The 21,328-nt window shown below is 46.4% G+C and overlaps 2 protein-coding genes across 4 annotated transcripts; one reads left to right on the top strand and one right to left on the bottom strand.

The window, feature by feature from the left end:
• Positions 1–10,511: 10,511 nt before the first annotated feature.
• Positions 10,512–15,360, bottom strand: LOC116943552 (uncharacterized). 2 transcript variants are annotated; one of them, XM_076067790.1, is made up of 4 exons: positions 15,175–15,360; positions 13,686–14,202; positions 12,873–13,097; positions 10,512–11,979 (listed from the first exon to the last, which is right to left on the bottom strand). In XM_076067790.1, the coding sequence occupies exons 2-4, from the start codon at positions 14,172–14,174 to the stop codon at positions 11,746–11,748; spliced, it is 948 nt and encodes a 315-aa protein (XP_075923905.1). In that variant the 5' UTR covers positions 14,175–14,202; positions 15,175–15,360; the 3' UTR covers positions 10,512–11,745. The 2 variants fall into 2 exon arrangements, with proteins under 2 accessions (XP_075923905.1, XP_032812370.2); XM_032956479.2 differs by having other exon boundaries at positions 13,686–14,214; positions 15,175–15,357.
• Positions 15,361–18,370: 3,010 nt separating this feature from the next.
• On the top strand, positions 18,371–20,973 carry LOC116943556 (uncharacterized). Of its 2 annotated transcripts, none has more exons than XM_076067792.1 (3): positions 18,371–18,653; positions 19,641–20,163; positions 20,425–20,973. In XM_076067792.1, the coding sequence occupies exons 2-3, from the start codon at positions 19,672–19,674 to the stop codon at positions 20,662–20,664; spliced, it is 732 nt and encodes a 243-aa protein (XP_075923907.1). In that variant the 5' UTR covers positions 18,371–18,653; positions 19,641–19,671; the 3' UTR covers positions 20,665–20,973. The 2 variants fall into 2 exon arrangements, with proteins under 2 accessions (XP_075923907.1, XP_032812376.2); XM_032956485.2 differs by having other exon boundaries at positions 18,383–18,726.
• Positions 20,974–21,328: the final 355 nt, after the last annotated feature.

The raw sequence follows: 21,328 nt of genomic DNA, 5'->3' as shown, positions 1-21,328 counted from the left end.
ACGAAAGCTTTAAGTCAAGATTTTTTTCTCGCTGTTGAAGTAAGGAAGTGAAAGCATGATATAATACAACTGTAATCAAATAAGTACAACAGGGAGCAATTTAATACCTCAAATGTGGCCACAGGCCCACTAGTTTGATGAATAATCTGAAATGAATTGTATATAATCGCTTTCAGATACAGTGGTGGAAATTTTAAATCGATTTCTACATTTTTTGCGTTTAAATTTTCAGAACGCCAACATGAAAAAGACACGTGATCGTTTTGATTTTGTTGAATATGAACCATAATTTACAAGATCTGTCTTGCGTCTTAATTGTGTTGTAGCTTATGTTCCAATGCAGCAATCTCATACACGTGTACACGAAAATTATCATTTAGCCATTTCAAATTTCAGATTTTCACTCGGGTGTTTTTGTGTCAGGTTAAGCCATGCCCGACCGCCTTTGTCTCTCCAGTGGCGATGTTTACACACCACACCAGATACTCATGAGGCCCAGGACCGGTTCAAATAATTGTCACTGGTATTGGCTGTGAGCTAATTTAGCCATTTACAATTAAACACGGGTTGAGATAACCCTGACAAAGTTTAATCAAGGACTGAAAAAAACATGGATATTCAGGCAAGGCTACAAGACGTGGCGCGTTGTTAACTCCCTGGCCTGGTATGCGGGAGTTTGTGGGTCCCGACCTGAACGCATGGATATTTGGAGTTTACTTGTATCTCTCCGTGGTCGCATGGATGTTTTTTTTTCTGGTTCCTCCACTTTTCCCTCCACATTGAGAAACGTGTGCGTTTCGGGTATCTAGCTGCTGTAAATTGCCACGTGATAAGCGGCTTCGTAGCGCCATAATGTGGCCAGGTTGCTTCTGATAAAGAGCTGTTGAGCTCGGTGGGTCTTACCTCGTAAAATAAATAAAAATTGTAACAGTATGTATACTTTGTATACAGGGATAAGGGCACCTAGGGCATATCGGTGAAGTGTAAGACTGATCTCAATTGACTTCGGGACTGCAGGAATTCATATTCTTGGGTCTTTCGGTAAAGTCACGGATATAGGTTCAAAGAAAATAACAAAAATAACAAAAAAAACTACGACGTTTCGATCGCAACGCAAGCGGTCGTCTTCAGGAAAAAGGGAAAAAAATATTTTTGATCATTTTCTTTGAACCTATCTACGTGACTTTACCGAAAGACCCAAGAACATGATCTCATTTGCTTTGCTTTCACGAGTACGGTCCAAAGCATGACGTAACCGTCACAGATATTCCCCTAATGGTAGGGCAGCCTGAACCATAATCAGCCACCTGCAACTCTGATTGAATCTCACACGTTGGCAAGTGTAACAATACTGGATGTTAATTATTGGGTAAATAAGACCCCTTCTAGATTTCACCACTGCAACATGCACAACGTGCTCGCTCGATCCAAACAGAAAAGTTAAACTGCAGTGAGAACTGATGCGCGTTGGTAGATAGTTGGCTTGAGTTGGGCAAGGGGGAGGAGGATAGAGCAAGTCGTCGTTCTTTCAATGTGGATGCAGGGAGAGAGTCCATTCAGCCTCAAAGCGATGGATCTTATGAAGGGGGGGGGGGGGGTTCGTCTCGTGTCAAATTGAAATGAAATCATAAATGTGATGCGGGAGTCTGTCGTCTTATTCCTTATTTCGTAACAAATGTGCAAGTGCTGAAAGGCGATAACAGCATGTATACCCAAGAGGGACATGGAAGAGGGTGGTCTTGCAGATTCTCGGGGTTTTTGGTGTTAGGTTAAGCCATGAAGTGTTCGGTTCAAGAGGCATGTATTTAATTAAGGTTTCATTAATTCGGTTGAAATCACAACAATAGATCTGAGAAGTAAATATTTGAACGTTTTGTCCCTTTGGGTAAAAAACCCTAATTAAAATATACTCTGCATTCCCTCCCATAATGTTGGCTACAGTAGAAAAGGCAGGGGAATCCCCAAACTTTCCCCTGCCTGGTGTTTCACTAAACTTCCCCCAGTCCCCTCTGAGTCGCGATCATGTATTGGCAGCCGTGGAGTGCACTCTTGACCTGCCAACGTCTGCCTAGCGACTTTGCATAAACATAAACTATTACTGGTAGGAAACGTAGTGGACTGGAAGCCCAACCGGGATTAATTCACAGGAGGCAGGGGATTAATTGTGTATGTCTGTGGATGTCTGTCCACGTGGGAGGGGTGGGGCTGGGTGGAGAGGGGAGAGTAGGTAGGGGCTGGGTGGGGAAGGGAGGGGCTGGTTGGGGCTGGGTGGGGGGCGGGAGGGGTGGGGCTGGGTGGGGTGGGGCTGGTCACCCCGTGGTGCCCTTATATGGACTGGAAGCCCAACCGGGATTAATTCACAGGAGGCAGGGGATTATAACACTGCACTTTCTGGTGCGACCTCTTTTACACTGCAACTTTCTGGCGTCGTTTAATAATTCTGCTCACTTTTCATTTTGCTTTCTTCTGCGCACGACCCTAACAAGTTTGGCTTAAATATTTCCGCACATAATTACTTCATAATTACTTCAACATTTCCTACCAGCCCCCTCCGCAGGAATGTGTTTATGGCAGCCCCTCCGACCCCCCTCGGATTAGCTGACGTTTGCTCGCCTTCTGTTTGCTAGCCTTACATTTACTTACAAATTAAATCCCTGCCCCCGCCCACTTACCCTTGGGTGTATCCACCACACACGTATATAACCTCTGGTGGCAGTAGCCATCTCGCTACATTTCCACTTGCCTCAGCAAGCCCGCCTGCTGTATTGTTTCACCTGAGGACGATGGCTTGTGTTGCTATCGAAACGTCGTGATTTATAATTTTTCTACCAACGTGACTTCACCAAAAGAACCAAAGGTCGTTCACAATATTATTCACGCTCAACTTCTTGTCGCTGCCGTCTTCGCTCGACGTTGCGTTGCTAGAGAGTCGTTGGCTGTCTCCGTCAGCGCCGACGGTGTTAGACGGCTAGCGTCGTACATTAGCTAGTGGCTGTAGAGAGTGTGCAGGCGAGATCAAGTGTGTTGAATAAAGAATATGCCTCCACGAACCTCGTCTCCGATTCACTGACACGACACAGGCACAGCAACTACCCCCATCCATCATGGACTACTTCCTTGCCCCCCGCCCACCATACTGTGCACATTTACATTTGAAATTTTAAAAATCAATACTCGCAGTGGCATCATTTGCATCCGATGCCATTGCATGACACCTCTTCGAAAGTGACGGAAGGGAAGTTCCACAGAGATATGGCCTACAAACAAATCACCCAGAATGCACAAGACTTCATCAAATATTGGAAAGCCAAGCAGATGCTGAGCCTGGACAGCTCTCGCAGGAGCAACCACCAGGCACAAAGAGGTTGCAGTGCAGCAAAACCAACTTCCTCTCTTCACTTGCTACCACGTCTACGCTCCCCGCCTTCAACAACTCTATCGTGGGTGAAGTATGGTCGTATGACCCCACGCGAGCCACCGCGGAGTGTGGAGGCATCCTCGTCCAACAGTGGATGCACAAAGGGGCTTGTACATGTGCCGTGTAAAGACACGCCCTGCACGCGCCCGTGCTTATCGCGAACGTGAAGCAGTGTTTCTCTGAAATGATGCCGTTCCTGATAATAGTTCGATGACGTACAACCCCCCCCCACCCCAACCACCACGCTCGACACAAATGCAATCCCCATTGAAAAAAAATGTCTGCGCGAGGTCCCTGCATAGTGCCACGAGGAGCGTTTGCAAGCGTACGCCACACTAGCGTCTTCACCTCCTCCGATCAAGCATCCCGTTGGCAGCCGAAACAGCAACTTCATCCAACTGGTGGCGAGTGGCTTGCTATTGCTACATCGTCAGCGTTGGTACAAACGCGCATTATCACGCGACTACAATCTTTAATCCTCAATTGTTTAACGGTCACCCAACCAGCAACGAATGTTTATGAAGTAGAATTGAGCTCTAAACTACGCCTAACATTTGGCCTGCCATTCGTATAATGGTATTAACAAAAAAATATTTTATGCAATGGTTGAGATTTATACTCTTTGGTTTTTCGGTAAAGTCACGTAGGTAACATAAAATGAAAACAACTAAATAGTGATTTAAACTAAATAGTGATTAAATTCAGTTGTTTTCATTTTATGTTACCTACGTGACTTTACCGAAAAACCAAAGAGTAGGAATCCTTGCAGTCGTGAAAGCTTCAAATCTAAAAAAAAGGTTGAGATTTATTTAATTGCTCCGAAGTGTTCTTTAGAGCATATTCTAATTAACGTTGTTTATATAATTTGTATAGTTAACTGACTGTAGTTGCAATAACTATGTACTTTATGCAATGATAATTATCTAATCATCAGCAATTATAATAACCACAATGAACCGAAATGATCGAAAGCGGTACATTAATGTGCCATGAGGAAGTTACATTGCGTAAAATAAATAGTTTAATATTAATAGCTTAGTTTAATAGTTTAGTTTAATCGTTTACTATACTAGTTTAGTTTAATAGTTTAGTTTAATTGTTTAGTTTAATAGTGCACTTAGCCCCGCAGGCCATCGTCGTCCATCGCCCCCTGCTTGGCTCCCTCCCCCCCACCTTAACCTGTATATAAGCTCGAGAGTCTCAGAGCTCACCACTTGATGCAGCGATCTTGCTGTGACTGTTCCACCTGAAGACGGAAGCTTGTGTTGCCTCCGAAACGTCGTGATTTAATTTAGTTGTTTTCTTTTATTTAAAAATTTATTTTACCTACGTGACTTTACCGAAAGAATCAAAGAGTATGAAACCGATTGCACAGAAAACAGGAAACGCAATTAAGGCATGCATTTGTAAAATGTTTGGTTTTGCTTAAGCCATGTACAGTCCACTACGTTTGCAGTTAGAGGTGAGCATTCAGAGCAACTTTCGTGGCACATTCCGAAGTTACACTTACAATGAGTTATGCATAATTTTACATCCCAAAATAACGTTTTATTAATTGTGCTGTAGGTGTACAGTGGCTCGCCACGTGGCTGCTCACTTACGGAAAAGGATGGTTCCTCGTCTCTCTCCATGTCTGTGTCTCCGTGTCTCAACGAGTGTAGTCACCTGGGTGTGTGTGTGTACACTGTGCAGTGGCATCTCCCTCCTCAATGTGCCGGGAAAGGTCCGAGAGCAAGGATTATTCAACATCGCCTTGCCAGGCACGCTGAGGAGAGGCTTGCGGAGCCCCAATGTGGGCAGTCCTGCATAGATGCCATATTTTCTGTCCGTCTACTACAGCAGAGGTGAAGGGAATTCCAACAATACCTACATCTTTGCTTTATTGACCTGGCAAAGGCCTACGGATACCATCAGTAGGCCTGGGCTGTGGGTTGTTTGTGCTTTCAGAGTCCCTGACTCTCTGCTTACAATCATGAAGGACATTCATGATGGTGAGCATGCCCGGGTAAAACTACGTGGCCGGGAGTCGAAACCATTCCCTGTTCACCTTGGGGTGTGACAGGAATGTCCTCTGGCTCCCACATTAAACATCCATTTCGGCCACGTAGTTCGTGAAGCCTTTGATGGCTGTACCGGAGAAATTTCCATCTGGTACAGATACAGTGGGAGGTTAATGGGTGCGGTCAAAGGATGGCTCCGTATTGGTCAACAATCTTATGTTTGCTGATGATGTGGTGATTGCTGCTCACTTAGAAGTTTGAGGCGCTGCTGCTGAACCTAGAGCGTGCCACCAAGAGGTGGGCCCTCACCATCAGCCCCACCAAAACTGAGCACCTGCTTGGGTATTTTGTACCATCAGATACTCAACCTCCACAACTCTCAATTGGTGATGGGGCAGTTGTAGAGAAAGTGTAGAGTTTTCCATATCTGAGAAGTGTGCACATTACCAGCTCCGGTTTGACAGCAGAGGTCTCACTCAGAATTAGTCGGGCGGCATTATCTTTTCATTGGCTGCATAATGCTGTGTCGAAGCTATCTGGTCTGACTCTCCACACGGAGCTTCGGGCCTTCTTGGCCACGGTCTTTGCTTGCGAAATGTGGACCCCCCCTAATGGAACATCTTCGCCGGTTAGAAACAATTAGGCTGGCCTGCCTACGATCCATCCTGGGTTTAAGCAGGCTGGATTGTGTGGGGAGCTCACAAATCCTTGAAAAATTTGGGCAAGGTCCCATCGGTGAGCTCCTCCGGCAGGCAAGGCTGCGTTGGCTGGGCCATGTAGCCCGCATGCCCAGCCACCGGATGCCTAAACACATTACATTTTGATTTAAAGAATTACTAATCTACAACTCATTACTAATCATAACCAATGACTGATTACTAATCGATTATATAATTACAATACCCCCCCCTCCGCCTCTAATCACTGCACCTGATATGAGTTAAGTGATGACGTCACCCTGCTGCTCTATATAAAACCGGGAGCAAGCGAGGGCTTTACCATTCTGGCGAATTGCCTGATGATGCTGGATGTATTTACCAGCGAAACGTCGTACTCAAACTGTAAATGTGGATTCACTCTTCAACACACCGGTGGGCTAAAGTAGTGAATTATTTGTCTTTTGTCAACGTGACACTTTTTTGCTGATTGGCCGTGTCGGGTGGTGGAGGGTTACGACACATTTATAAATAAACGCGATCTAACCCAAAAACCGTTATTATGAATAATATTGGTCGCGAAAGCCTACGTGTTAAACTAAACAGCTTTTGTTCGGCCGAATAGAGGGGTCTAAACGGGCGCGGCACGGGCTAGAGAAGAGATGGAGTGATGTGGTACAGGAGGACGTGGAGCTGAGTGGACTTGCCGATGACTCGTACCAGCGGTGTCATGATCGGCCTCTGTGGATGAGGCTTGTGAAGGACGCTACTGGACAGTTGGAGGTAGTCGCCCTCCAACAACAACGGAGGGCGGAGGAGCGACGCTCACAACAACGAGCGGAGTGCCGGGTGGCTAAAACAGAGCAAGTAGGCACGGTACGGGGCACAGGTGGTGCATCAGCCAGTCGTCTCAGTCATCTCAATCAGTCACCCTGTGGCACCTTGGTCTGTCCCGTGACCTCGTGCCAGCGGGCGTTCGACACTTCACGTGGCCTTAACGTGCACCCAGCCTGGCACAAGCGCCGTGGTGATGTCACCGCCACCAAGTGGTGAATGGCGGTTGTTGTTGTTGTGTCGCCGGGGAGCGGTAGTGTAGCGGTTAGCGCGCTGCGCAACGGGTTCGATTCCCGTTCACGGCCAACAGCGGTGATGATTATCTGAACCGGTCCTGGGCCTCCCCTACGTCGACTCGGCCTCAAATGAGTACCTGGTGCGGTGTGTAAACATCGCCACTGCGGAGACAAAGGCGGCCTGCCGTGGTGCTGGCCACCCACCCCCTCGTGTGCCGTGCCGGCCTTCATAGGTGCTCGCTAACAGCACTTGCCCCTACAGTCTGTTACAGGCTACACGGGGGATCTTTGTCTTTATCGCAATCGTGAAACAGTGAACTGTATATTTAAAGACTAAAAAAAAAAATTAATGGCTTTTAACGAAAGGCTACAATACGTGTAAGTCTGTATGCATGCAAAAGGGGCACCTCGAGCATATCGCGGTAATGTGAGACTGATCCTTTGCTAGACTTTCATAAGTCCGGTCCAAACTTTGAAGTAAGGCGACAGATCTCCACCCCCAGCACCCCCCAGCCATGGCCCTACAGCCTGAAGTAGTCCTCAGCACCTGCAACTCTGACTTAATGCCACATGGTGGCAGCAGCGCAATGGTAGTGAATGTTCATGCACGTTGGGTGCGATTGTGGCCATGCAAATCCACACGATGGACCACAGCCTGCCCACCGGAGTCTTTACACTCCTTCAACGGAGGAGGGATTGCAAAACTACACGGAACTCTCTCCAAGAAGCCCTCTCGTCGTGGCCGGCAGAACTCGACATTGCGATTTAGCTCATGAACATATTACCGCACGCAAACAGAATCGGGTCAATGAGAAGACGGCTTCTAGATTTTTGCAGCGTACAAACGTGGAGTGAGAATTGAGGTACGTAGCTGGCCTCAGTTGGGTGAGAGAGAAAAAAGTTGGAAGCTGACACAACAGTAAAACCCTTAGCTGAGTCAGAGTCTCGCTCGTTTGGCTACGTACAGTACGAAAGGGGCCGTCCATAAATGACGTCACGCATCTGTGAGGGGGGGGGTCAGACATTTGTGACGAGGGGGGGGGGGTTGAGAAATGTGACGTCACATCAAAATGCACAACTTTAAATAAATATAGAATTGTTATAACAACACTAATTTTGATTAATTTTCATTATTAACTATTTGATTATTTAAATTTACTAAGGTCACCTGTTATTTATTCCATGAAGGAGCATTTTGCTTCTCCATTGCATGGCCACAATCGCACCCATGGGAGAATGGAAAAGCATACATTTAGAAAAAATTTGTAATGATTGTTATTAAACAATTTGATTTTCATGATTCTACCAGGGCTTTTCATTCTGTGCAATGAGTATATGATTGTTATAATTGTACGCACGATTTTGCTTCGTTCTACTACAAAGTTTCAAGCATTTTTTATAGTTATAATTACTTTTAATATTTTATAATTATAAGATAATTTCAATATAATATTCTGAACATCTCCAGTTTTAGTTAGACGTTGAATATTTTCAAGTGAATGTTATGCTAAATTAAAGCTTTCCAACGCCTCTTTTTTAATTCCACATTCCCATGGCAGGGACCATGTATAACTATTGACCACTTCACACAAAGTGGTTCCTATTTTATTACCCTGTAGAGGTGAAATTGATGGCTTGCCTATGTGAACCCTTGACCCTATAAAAAATGAAAGCATGCGCATTGCTATGCAACAGTCTACTTGATGAAAGGTTGATGGCACGCGGCACGAAACACGGCTGTTACAATTAGAATAACGATCACCCCGATTGCAAAGTAGTGAAATGACATTTAGAACAACGCGATACGTATAACGCGTTTAATTGTCATGTTTGCGACAATGAAGTACTGTAACGTATGAGAGACGCTAAGCTCGTTAGGCTTCGTAGATCCGAAGATGTTAAGCCACGAAGATTTGAAAGAATGTAAACAGACAACAGGGCAAGTTCAATAAAAGTGTGTGAAAAAATGGTAAAAGTGCTAAACCTCATTGAAAAAATAATAATTCCCACAACCATTAGGCCAGCCATCGCCACGTGTGGGTTACATTCCCGCGTACGGCAGCAATATGTTTAGGAGCTAAGAGGCCAGCCAGCGTTCAGGTCGACTGCGCACGACGAGAGGGATTCAGGAGACAGTTGGTGTTGTTTTGCTATTCCTCCTCCGTTGAAGGAGTGGAGACCACAGTGCGAGGGCCTCCGCACATTCGAAACCATTGGAGTTTGACAGCAGCACGATGCTGATGGGGTATTTTCACACTTTGTGGAGTGTCGGTGGGCTGCACGTTCGGGACAGTACTAAAGGCCACCAGTGGCCAGAGTTCGTTTATATTGAAACATAAATTCATTTGAGATCTAGTACTATTCCCCCCCCCCCCCCCCCCCCCCAGTTATTTAGCCAACTTGGACGTGACATTTGGTTTACTCATATTTGTGCTGAATCCAACTTTGTAGCTTTATTCATTCAGCTCTTATAACAACCTGCAGGTCATATTATTGGTTCTTTCGGTAAAGTCACGTAGAAGGGAAACAATAAAATAATGTAATAAAAATACAAAACAATAAAAATTATCACGACGTTTCGACTGCAACACAAGCAATCATCACCAGGTGTGACTTTACCGAAAGAACCAAGAATATGAATCCCTGCAGTCACGAAAGCTTCAAATCAAAATTTAACCTGCAGGTCATTTCCATCGGACGCTATGAAGACTGTGTGGTGTCGTCAGCAAATCTGAGATGGTTAAAAATGTCTCCGTTAAAACGTTTTTGTTTCTCCAATCGAATTCTCTGAAATTGTCTCGTAACGTCACTCGGTGTACAACTTTTGTCAAAGCATTTTGTTCTTATCTGACTCCCTTTGTTAACATCGACTATAAAGCACGCGCAGCGAATGCTAAAGGCTCATGATGTATTTTGATAAAAGTAGGCCGTTGTATGCCACCATCATGGTCCAAATTTTACTTTCTTCTAATCAACCGCAAATGACTAAATTTTGATTGCACGTAGCAAACAATGCCCCCTACTGATAGACTAATACCCCCTTTGCTGACTATATCTGAGTCACCTTAAACACAAGGGCAGCTGCCACTGGTGGCCCCCGTTGAATGATTGTTATGTGATGTAAGGTGCTGTGAGATGCTGAGGTATTAAATGCTAAACAAATGAAAATATTCTAATATAAATCTACGTTCATGTGAATCTATGGAATCTGTAGGAGTGTGAATCTGGATTATTTATATAACAATAATGGATGTGATTATTTTGAATCTATAGTGGTCAGATCTATGCCATGTACAAATTATTTAAACTCCAAAAAGGCACCCATACTACAGGACAGTCCTCAGATAATGGGACAACATGAACCAAGTTATGAAGCTTGACAAATGCAATTTATGTATTGATGCATTATACAGTGAACAATATAACAAAAGGATCCATCAGCTGACATGTCAAAAGTGCATTTATAATTAAACGTCATGTTACAGATGGTAAAATCAAAGGTGCGAACTATAAAAGAACAGGACTAAATGTTTCATTTTCACCGGTAAATCTATCACTTTATAAGATTATTCCAGGAATTTAAACTTTTAAGAATACTGTGCTTATAATCATACGGCACGTTGGGTCGTTAAATAAAAGATGGCCGCACTACACTTGCGGTATTCAAGACTGAAATAAAATTACAAAACGCGAAACCTTCTATCGTAATCTCAACAAGTATTGGCAATCAGCTCAAAACAACGAGACAATATACCTTTCAAATGGGTAAACAGGCACTTGAGCAATGGCGTGGGCAGTGTGGGTCATATTGTCTATGTTTAATCAACAACCACATTCAGACACATACAATTTTCTTTAGACTATTACTATATACAGACAAATACAAAACTAACATGGAATGTTACGTATGCAACTGCAACCGTTTGCATACTCTCTTCTTAGACGAAGTTCGCGTGGGCCCTCGTGTGTGCAGCCACACCCAACAACACACATCACTGGTCCGAGATCCCAAAATAACCATCATAGGCTTAATGACTATTTGGATGAGAATTTGTAAAAGTCTATTCATATTTATGTAAAGTCACGTAGAAAGAAATTAAATTAAATAATAGGATACGTTTCGATTGCAACACAAACAACCATCATCAGGTACAAATGAATGAGAAAACAAACCTAGTAAACTTAGAGATATAATGCAATACAACACAGAGAGTCGGACAACACAACAGTCAACACCCCACCTGGTTGATTACGTTCTTCCAAAGATTGGTAAATTTGAGAGACAAAACATAGACACGGAGACACACATACAATTTATTTCTACGTGACTTTACCGAAAGAACCAAACAGTAATTCCTACAGTCACGAAAGCTTCGAATCTAATATTTTTTGCAGATTAAATGTATTTATAAGTGCAGTAACGATAGCATGAACATTTTTTTTGTCAGCATCGTACATCTGGCGCTGATGACCACACACAAGCGGAGATTTTGAAGAAGGCAGTAGTTGCAGGTCCACCCTGACCATGGCCAACTCGACTGAAGACCGCTCATGAATTGTGTCCGTTAATTCTTCAGGTGGCGCGTGCGTGGGGCACGCGACTACCCTCCCCGCAGACGGCCCTGCATGGTGATGGTGGAGTGTTGCTGAATCCCGTACGACTCCAGCTTCTGATCGTCCTCCAGGGTGTGGCTGCCGAAGGTGAGGATCTGCTGGTTGACTGCTATGCCCGCCTTCTGATGGACCTTCTGCTTCAGTGAGAGCACCGAGTTGGAGAGCTTCACCTCTATCGTCAACGTTTTGTTCGCGAGCGTCTTCACGAAGACGTCAACGGCCTGCGTGGAATATGAAATGAAAAGTTAAAACAATGCCATCGCGTTACAAATGCCATCTTCACTTAGGCTAGTTTAACACGTAAGCTTTTGGGAACAATATTATTTATAACAAAGGTTTTTGGGTTAGATCGCGTAAGTCAAATGTGTCGTATCCCTCCATCACCCGACACAGCCAATTAATATGGGATTTGTCATGTAGACAAAACGCCAATTAGTTACTACTTCAGCCCACCGGTGTATTGGAGAGTAAATCGACAACATTTACAATTTGAGTAGTATGACGTTTCGCTGGTAATTACATCCAGCATCATCGGGCGATTTTCCAAAATAGTGAAACAATACACCTGGTTCCGGTCTTAAATAGAACACTTAGGCTATGCGCTGAGTTTTAATTGCAGGCATACAGGCTGTTGTTAATTTAGAATTCCCCCAAAGTGAATGGTGGCATAGGTGCTGTTGGCTGGCTGGCACCACAATTAATGTTACAGTCAATAGATGAAGCCATTGTCAGGCCGTACTGTTAATGCTTTTAAATATAATGCAACAACGTGACACTATAATATGCATAGTGAATCCGACTGCATGCTAGCTGCATTATTTGGGCACCAGAGGGGATTGTGAGCAACGTGTTTCTAATTTCAGTGTTCTCGGTCACTTCTGTTACTACACGGGGTGCCTTGCACTCAAGAGTAGTGAACGAGCTGTGTTTATCTGTGGCCTGCAAGAGGCCTGTGAAAGTCAAATTCGGCCCTAGGTAAGGAAAATGTTCCTCAGCCCAACCCGAGGTCAAGGCTAGCTGAAACAGAAAAGCATTCACAAAGTCACCGTTCTAAATTTGTTTTAGCATTTTCTCACACCGGCCAGAGGTCGCGTTGGCGATTCCGAGTGCTTACGTTATCCACGTGAAGCAGGTTGACGGTGGAATTCTGCTTCAAGCCGCACTTGGCGAGGGTCGTCCCGTCCTGCAGCGCGGTGCCCCCGTAAGCGAGGCGCTGCTGAGCGGGCGACACCTTCCACTTGCTCTGGATCCTGGCTTTCAGCTCCAGCACCGACTCGGACAGATTCGCCATCAGCCTCAGGGACTTTCCCTCCAGGTCCTTCACGACGATCTGCACGAACTGCGTTGGGGAGCGGGGGTGACGGGAGAGTGCACGGCATTTATTTTCAAAGAAGGATGGTACGCATGTGAAGAGTCTACAGCTATCCACTTAGAGTGCTGTACATTACAATGCGTTGGCGATTTTTTTTTTAGTCGGCAAGTGGGGCTCAGGCTTGGCAGCTTTTTGACTACCCCGTGAGAATAAAGTTAAAAGAAAACAAGTATTAAAACATTCAGATTGCACTGTAATGTTTTCACCAACGATGTATCGTGTAGAAATATGTAAATGAACATTAAACGTAAAAAACAAGTCACGTTTCAGCTTGCATTTGCCATCTATGTTGCGTTCTGTTTGATGTACAGTATAACAGCACAGTTGCATTCACCGCCTGTACGTGTTCACAAATATGCATGCACGCAAATATTGATGCGATGTTACCGTCGGCCTTCAGCCATTGGCAAAAATATTGTCAACTTCACAAAATTGCCCGGTGCGAATGTAAGAAGTGTATCCGGTAGGTCGGTGGCATTGTGTGGTTGCGCCTGGTGCAGCTACACCACTGCTGTTGCGCGTGCCTGCCTGCCAGAGTGAGTGCGTGCCACTCACCTCGTTTGGGTTCAGCATCGCGAGAAACGTCGTCTTCATTTTGCTGCTGGGCGCCTCCTCGACGCCAACGACCGTGATCCTCTCCGGATCCCAGACGCAGTCCTCCTCCAGCTCGCTGGTCACCATCCCGCAGCCCCGCGGCACCCAGGCGGTGTCGTAGCCCTCGTCGTGCCAAGTGAGACGCAGGGGGTGGTCTTGGCCGTCGATTTTCTTCACGCGCCCCACGTTCACCCTGAGCTTCAGAATCACTTTGGTGTTCTCGGGCTTCCCAATCGGATACCGCCTCGCCTTCTCGATGTCGCGGCTCACGTAGACGCCGGGCCCCAGCATGCCGCGTGCGGACCGCCTGAACCCCTGCGTGAGGATGCCGTGTGCCCCCTGCACGTCGGTGCCGTGGTACATGATGTAGCGCCGGTCATCCTTGGGGCTCTCTCCTCCATGCAGGTAGCAGGGGCCATTGCGGTCGCCAATGGTCTCGGAGCAGTCCATCGTCGTGGAGCGGTGAAGGCGAGAGGATCTGTAGGCGGTGCTGAAAAACGCAGCGCGATTTCGGGGATGGTGAAAACGCAGCCTCGCAATTAAAACCACGAGCAGGCGAAATGGCACTTCGTTAATTCGTCATCATAGGCTACGTTCGTATTTGTCGAGCAACCTCGTGTGGCAAAGTTACAAACAGGTGGAGCCTATTGTTGCAAAAGTTAATGTAATATATACACCTACAGCTATTTTGTTAAACCACTGCTGGATGAGGAGTTCTCCAATCCTCGGCGGTCGGTCATTTGACCATACTTCAACGCTCGTCAGTACGGGTTGGCGAAGGTTCACAGCAGAGACGCGGTGAGATAGAAATGTCGTTCAACAATCGTACTGCACTGCCGTCCAGTAGCTTCGCTCGTAGCCACAGCGAGAGGTTAACGGGACGCGGTGTACCAGGTGCAGCAGGAGGCCGTGCAGGTCACTGGGCGTAGCAACTCGACTCAAGTCGGAGCATCCTGAGTCGAGCTCCACAGTAATTCAGTTCATTTATTTGGTATAGCCCTGTGAGCCATTCGGCTCTTGAATCGGGTGCAACCGCAACAAACAAAACATGAACAAGAAACATCTTGAAGTGACTACGCGCAACAACAAAAAATCCAGGGAAAAACATCAAAGTCTTCCAGAAAAAGCACCGAATGTCAACGCTGTGTGCAAAAATCCCAGTGGGATGCAAGTCAAACAACAACAACCATAAGACAATGTAGATTAAAGTTATCAGTCTAACTCTGTACTACAACAAACAAATACGGCTAATCCAAAACATTTTCGAAATCACCAAAATAAAACTATAAAAAAAATGTTAGCGGAACTGTGATTCAAATGTAACAATAAACGAGAGCAGCATCGCACAACCCACAACCTATTGTTGTTGTTGTTGCACTGCACGCAGCCGGGCTGCGCTCGACGCAAGAGGCAGCATCGGCAGAGAGCGCAGCGACCGCGGGGATCTCACCTGCTCCACTTGACTCGTCCCGCAAGAGAAGAAGAGGAGGCTGCGTGTGTCCCTGCCGTTGCGCGCTGCCCTCCTTATAAAGTCGCGCACAGCGCCTCCCCCTCCAAGCGCAGAGCCCCGGGGTTGGGGAATTCCCGCAGAGCCTCTCCGACTGAGTTCAATCCGCACAGCGGTGTCGGCTCCTCCCAGCTGCCAGCCCTCCCTTTCGGGTTTCCGAAACTTGCCGCTGCTGCTGTTAGTTGTGACTGTGGTGCTGGAGGTGGGGGGGGGACGAGGAGGAGAGTGGTGGGGCGAGGAGGGATTTCGCTTTCGGTGGTTTCCCGAAACCCGCCACGTCATCACCGCTACGCGCGCACTTTCTGAACACAACACGCGCTCGCTCTCACGCCTCACTGCACGGGTTCCGCTGAGCCGGTGGGGAGTATTCCACATTCCCATGGCGGGAACATGACCTTTGCAGACCTGCCCCTGTGAACTTACTGCAAAAGTCTATTTATGTAACCGTACCATGGAGACAATTTTTAACTTTCAACCCCAGTCGGTGTTTGTGAGTGCGGCACTTTAACCACAATGACACGTGCCTAAAATGTTGTCATCCCTCGCTATAACGGCAACTCAATGGCATGAATTTCGCTACGTAACGTAAACTTATAAATTGTGGGAAGAACGAACTTCGACATACGTTGCGTTCAATTCGCATTAATGGAATGTTTGGAATCCTGGTTTTAGATCACAATGTTTATTTATCCTGGAGAAATCCAATGACCTATAAAGCTCTTTTTTCATAGATGTGTGCAGTAGATTGAAGTCAGTGGGAAAACGAGGTTCGATAAACGGAATTTCGTTTTACGGATAACTTTTAATGGACGCATCTGTTCTGTATATCGAGGGATTCCCAAATATGAAATAAACCATCATTGCCAATGCTCTCCATGTATCATGTTGACTCTAATGGTACAATTGTGGTTCCTACTTGGAGATGGATGCGGTGTATGGATCAAATCGCTGAAAACAGCCAACACCAATCATAGGTAAACATTATTTGGCGATACTGTATTGGCAGCGGTGCACAAGCACAAATAGCCAAAGAAAAAAAATCAACAAATTGGTCAACTCCGCCTTAAAAGGAAAAAATATATAATAGGCGACATTTCAAAGAAAGGTAATGACCATTCAGCGTACATAGGCCATAGAGATAAAGCGATGAATACATTTCAAGTACAGTATCATGTTTATTTTGTGTAACCCCATGCGAACTCAAGACACCAGCACGAGTCGTTTGCAAGAGCAACCCGAGTCACCAACGTGGCAAAAGCAGCAACGAAGGCAATCAGAACACAAAGACGACGCCATGTATTCTGCATCGTTTAACACGAATAAGAAAGCAGTTCATTAACAGCGAAGATGGTTGATTGAGCAATCCGACTGATGGATGAGTAATCCTACAGCGCACTTGCCTACTGGCAGGAAGGACCTATTCGGCGTGCCCCGTGCCAAGTGCTTTTTATGGAAGACTTTGCGGTTTTTTCCTGGATTTTTCTGTTGCGCGTTGTCACTTTAAGATGTTTCTTGTTCATGTTTTTTTTGTCTGTTGCGGTTGCACCCGATTCAAGAGCCGAATGGCTCACAGGGCTGTACCAAATAAATAAACTGAAAATTCCACTGAAAACTGAAAAAAATCCACCAACCTGGGCTTACGGGACCCGAAACGTTCAGTTCGCACCACGGCGCTGTCAGCAAGCGCGTGATGCTGCCGGCATGACAATGTCAACATCATCCGGAGTGCACAAAGATCGACGCCGTATGGCCAGAACGCCGGCAATGACGCGCGTGAAGGACGCGCGTCTAATTGCAGTAGAGAAGAGCAACGAGTCCCGTGTGGCGAGGTGTGTCTACACCCCCCGCCCCCCTAGGTTGACTCGGCCTTAAATAATTGCACTGGAGTAACATCAGCATTGGGGAGATGCGGAGAAGGGGGGGGGGGCGAGTGTTGCTCTCTTTTCATTTAAGTTCAATCCGCTGCTGGATGAAGGCCTCCCCATACCATTTCGGTTGAAGGTGGGGGGGGTTGACCATCATTTATCACAATGGTCATTTCGGGTTGGTGAAGTGGACACCACTCGCCACGTGCGTAAGCCATTGCTGGGATTTCGTGCTGAGGTCGCTGGGTTCATAGTGCCGTACGCTCAACTCTGCACCACCGCTCCGACCCCAATGGATTCTTGCCTGGTTGTCATATACTTGAATTTAACTTTCATGTGAAGGTTACGTCGGCAGTGATAAATAGGCACAAACTACGTATTCATAATAAAGGTTTTTGGGTTAGATCGCGTTATTTATAAATGTGTCGTAACCCTCCACCACCCGACACGGCCAAACAGTAAAAAAGTGTCACGTTTACAAAAGACGAATCGTTCACTACTTTAGCCCACCGGTGTGTTGAAGAGTGAATAAACATCACTTAAAAGTTGAGTACGACGTTTCGCTGGCAATTACATCGTCGTACTCAAATTTTAAATGATGTTGATTCACTCTTCAACACACCGGTGGACTAAAGTAGTGAACTATTTGTCCTTTGTAAACGTTACACATGTTTTACTGTTTAGCCGTGTCGGGGGGTGGAGGGGTACGACACATTTATACTGGTAGGAACGAAATTGTAAACTGAGTGTACCAGCCTGCAATAGATTAATGTGTCCGTCCGTCCGTCCCCTTTCAATACTTTAACGAAGTGAAATCTCGTGCTGTTGGGTGTAAAATCAGCAATAGACAGCGCAGAGACTTGTCCTACCAGCCCACCCTGCAGGGACCTGTTAAATAACGCGATCTAATCCAAAAACCTTTATGAATAATATTGGTCGCGAAAGCCTACGTGTTAAACTGACAAACTATGTATCCCCAACGAATAAGCGCCACTTTGCCAGAAAGGTCGTCTGTTCTTATATATTTTTTTAATGTTTTTAGGACAGTGTTATTGACGACTATGTGTTGAGCTTTTGTTTGTATGGACGTCACCGCTGACGGTTCGTGCAGAGCTCCTTATACCAGCGAGCGGGGCACTGCAAACCAAACTTTATTTTTCTACGTGCCAATATCGCACTCAACACAGTAGGCCGTCAGCAGCGCGCATTACGACGGAACGGAGAGGGCACAGCAAGGGAGCACGTAGCAGCACCGGGGGCGAAATCGTCAAACGCCGCCACGCCCTCATCGCCTGACGCCGCCGTATTTGCCAAGAAGCGCTTTCTTCATCGGCGGCAAAAGTCGAGGAACGAACGAACTCGTGGGGTTTCGGAAGTTACGCGGCTAATCAGACGCCCCGCATTGAAGTCCGTCGTCACCTTTTCGGGGAATTCACGAACAGCTGGGTGACGTGACCGACGAGTATAAAGACCAGCTCGCGAGTAGCGCGTCGTAAACATCCGACATCAACCTTCCGAACAAACACCTGGCCGCCTCGGAGGCAAGGATACAATCGGGTAAATAAATCCTCACATCTGCTACGACGAGGGTTGTGACCCACGGCGGACTGTAGAAGTCTCACAACTGCAGGTGAGTGGTAATTGGAGAGCCTCTGTTCTTTTGTTTGTCGGGTGAACGTAGGTTCCGAGTTATAGGTGCACGTGTGCAACTAAAGCCTCTTGTTTAAGCACACCGACGCTTCCGTTTAAGGAATTATCAGGTCTATCCGGTGCAAGGATGTGCTATATATTCATATATGTACAGTCCTTTATTATTTACGGAAATGTTACGTGAGCAATGACAAACCATGTAAAACATAACACAGACATTTCATTTTGGTTTGAAACTTGCTTCTTGCAGTGTCATTTTGTAATTAAACTGGTTTTAAAATACATCTCAAATTTGTATGTTGAACCTCGTACGTAGCCAACCGTGCTAATCGGAGGTGCGTGGGTAAGACAACAAACTAAACTCAGACATGAGTGTTCAATCTAGAACATTATATAGAGACAAGGAGAGAGAGAGAGAGATCAGCGATCGTGTGAGTGAGTGTAACATCAGCACAAGCGAACGTGTGAGACTGGGATAGTGATAGCCGACTTCGTGTGCTGAGTGGCAGTGGGTAGGAATCGGCCGTTCTTCTACACGAGTGTGACGTATGCTAAATTACCTGCACTGTACGGTGAGTTACCCACCCGCGACTGTATTGACAAAGGGCTGTACTGTAGTATTATAACATTTAGGCCTCGAAAACAATATTTGAACAAGGATGTTTGCCGCCTTTCCATATTCTCTCCGCTTCCCCCTGCCGCTTGCAAAAATCATGACAAGTTCAAAAGGAACTCATCCTCCATTCGGAGCCCTCCCCCCACGTGCCCCCTATATTTGTCGTGCATCTTGAGCTGCACTCACATGTGGACATTCTGTGAGTGCAGACTGCGAAATTGTATTGCATTTGCAGGCAGCTCTGACATATCTACGCCTTTTGCTTTTGTTTACAACAGTGCACGAGTTTCTTACATTCTCTCCTCCATCATGAATCCCGAGACAATTTCCTCGGAAACCATCGCGCCCACGTGGTCGCTCCAAGCGGACATTACCCCCACGGACGACCGCGTCTACACCATGTACCACGGCACCAACGTGGCCTCGGCCAAAGCCATCTGCTCCGAGGGCTTCAGACAGTCTGCCGGCGGCATGCTGGGCCGTGGCGTGTACGTGAGCCGCAACATAGACAAGGCCAGACGGTACCCGCTGGACACGGAGGATCACCTGAAGGTCATCCTAAAGCTGGAGGTGGATGTGGGCAAGGTCAAGAAGATCGACAGCCAGAACCACCCCCTGCGTCTCACCTGGCACGACGAGGGCTACGACACCGCCTGGGTGCCCGCAGGGTGCGGGATGGTGACCAGCCAGCTGGAGGAGGACTGCGTGTGGGATCCGGAGAGAGTCAAGGTCATTGGCATCGAGGAGGCGCCTGTTGGACAAATCGCCACTCTACGGTCAAAGATTGGGAAGCCATCCAAAGTACGTGTCAAGTAATGTGCTTCAGTAAGGGATGTTGTGAATGAGACATATATGTTATTACTGATACGAGTATTGAACCAGTGCCCATACATAAATCACATTTGGATGCACATTGTTCAACCACGTGCTGTGTAATTTCAACGGCTGACACAGGATTGCCTGTGGAAGTAGGCGTGTGTACGCAGGTTTTCGTGCGTGCTCAATTGTCGTGTGTCCTGGTCGCTTTTTTGTGTTAATAGTACCACTTTGTCCTCACTGCAGACCGTCCAGATCTTCGTGGTGAACTTTCAAGGGAGCACCCGAACGTACGACATGAGCCTCTCGGACCGGGTACAGCAGCTGAAGGTGAAAATCCATCGGGAGGAGGGGGTGCCCCCCAGGGAGCAGATTCTCACCTTCGAGAGCCAGCAGCTGGAAGGCGAACGCACACTGCGTTCCTACAACATCAGGGCACAAAGCACCATCCAATTGCAAGCCCGCCTGCGCGGAGGGCAATCCTAAAGCCAGAAAAATCACGCACATGGGCTCACGTTTGAGATGAATGGGACCTTAGCCTCGATTGTTTTCGAGTTGACACGACTTCTCAACCTGCACCCACCGTGGTGTGAGTTTTTGTGTCGAGGGATCATGATATGCAGTGTAACGACTTAGCCAGATCCACAGATTCCCAAATTTCCTTTTCCGTTATTGCATATTTAATTGAACTGCGAATTTAAACACTGCCTATGCTATTTACACATTGTTCGACTATATTGTTCACTTGTCTCTCGCAAATATATAAACAATAAATATATTTCTACTTTAAGGAAACTTCGTGTGGTTTCATGTTTACGAATATGCCTTACATGCATTCCCTGCTTGGTTAACATCAAAATAGATCACCCGTCTCTAAGTGACGTTAAAAGAAAGTCGATTTAGATGGCTGTCGTAGGAAGAGAGGAAACTCATCAATGGGACGAAGATGATGAACCTGGAAGTACCTGGCCAACAGGAAAGTGGTTTAAAGTGGCGAGGATATGAAGGATGGTATCGAGTGGACGTGGAAATGGCTTCAGTCGGGTATTTGAATGAGTGGAGAAAGAGGACCAGGAATGCAGAGTCCACACAAGTGGAACACCAGGAGGAACATGTGAGGCGCCAATAATGGCTTTGACTGCCCAGAGAT

This window comes from Petromyzon marinus, chromosome 18, assembly GCF_048934315.1.
Source record: "Petromyzon marinus isolate PM22_M1 ecotype Great Lakes invasive population chromosome 18, UKy_Petmar_22M1.pri1.0, whole genome shotgun sequence".
In the NCBI taxonomy this organism is placed as follows: Eukaryota; Metazoa; Chordata; class Hyperoartia; order Petromyzontiformes; family Petromyzontidae; genus Petromyzon; species Petromyzon marinus.
Note: the sequence above shows the minus strand (reverse complement) of the source record. Positions and strands in the feature narration are given on the sequence as shown.

Coding starts and splice junctions, on each gene's coding strand:
- LOC116943552 (XM_076067790.1), bottom strand. CDS start 14,174: ATGGACTGCTCCGAGACCATTGGCGACCGCAATGGCCCCTGCTACCTG. Junction 13,098..13,685: donor CGATGCTGAACCCAAACGAG/GTGAGTGGCACG, acceptor TCCCCAACGCAG/TTCGTGCAGATCGTCGTGAA. Junction 11,980..12,872: donor ACCTGCTTCACGTGGATAAC/GTAAGCACTCGG, acceptor TATTCCACGCAG/GCCGTTGACGTCTTCGTGAA.
- LOC116943556 (XM_076067792.1), top strand. CDS start 19,672: ATGAATCCCGAGACAATTTCCTCGGAAACCATCGCGCCCACGTGGTCG. Junction 20,164..20,424: donor AGATTGGGAAGCCATCCAAA/GTACGTGTCAAG, acceptor TCCTCACTGCAG/ACCGTCCAGATCTTCGTGGT.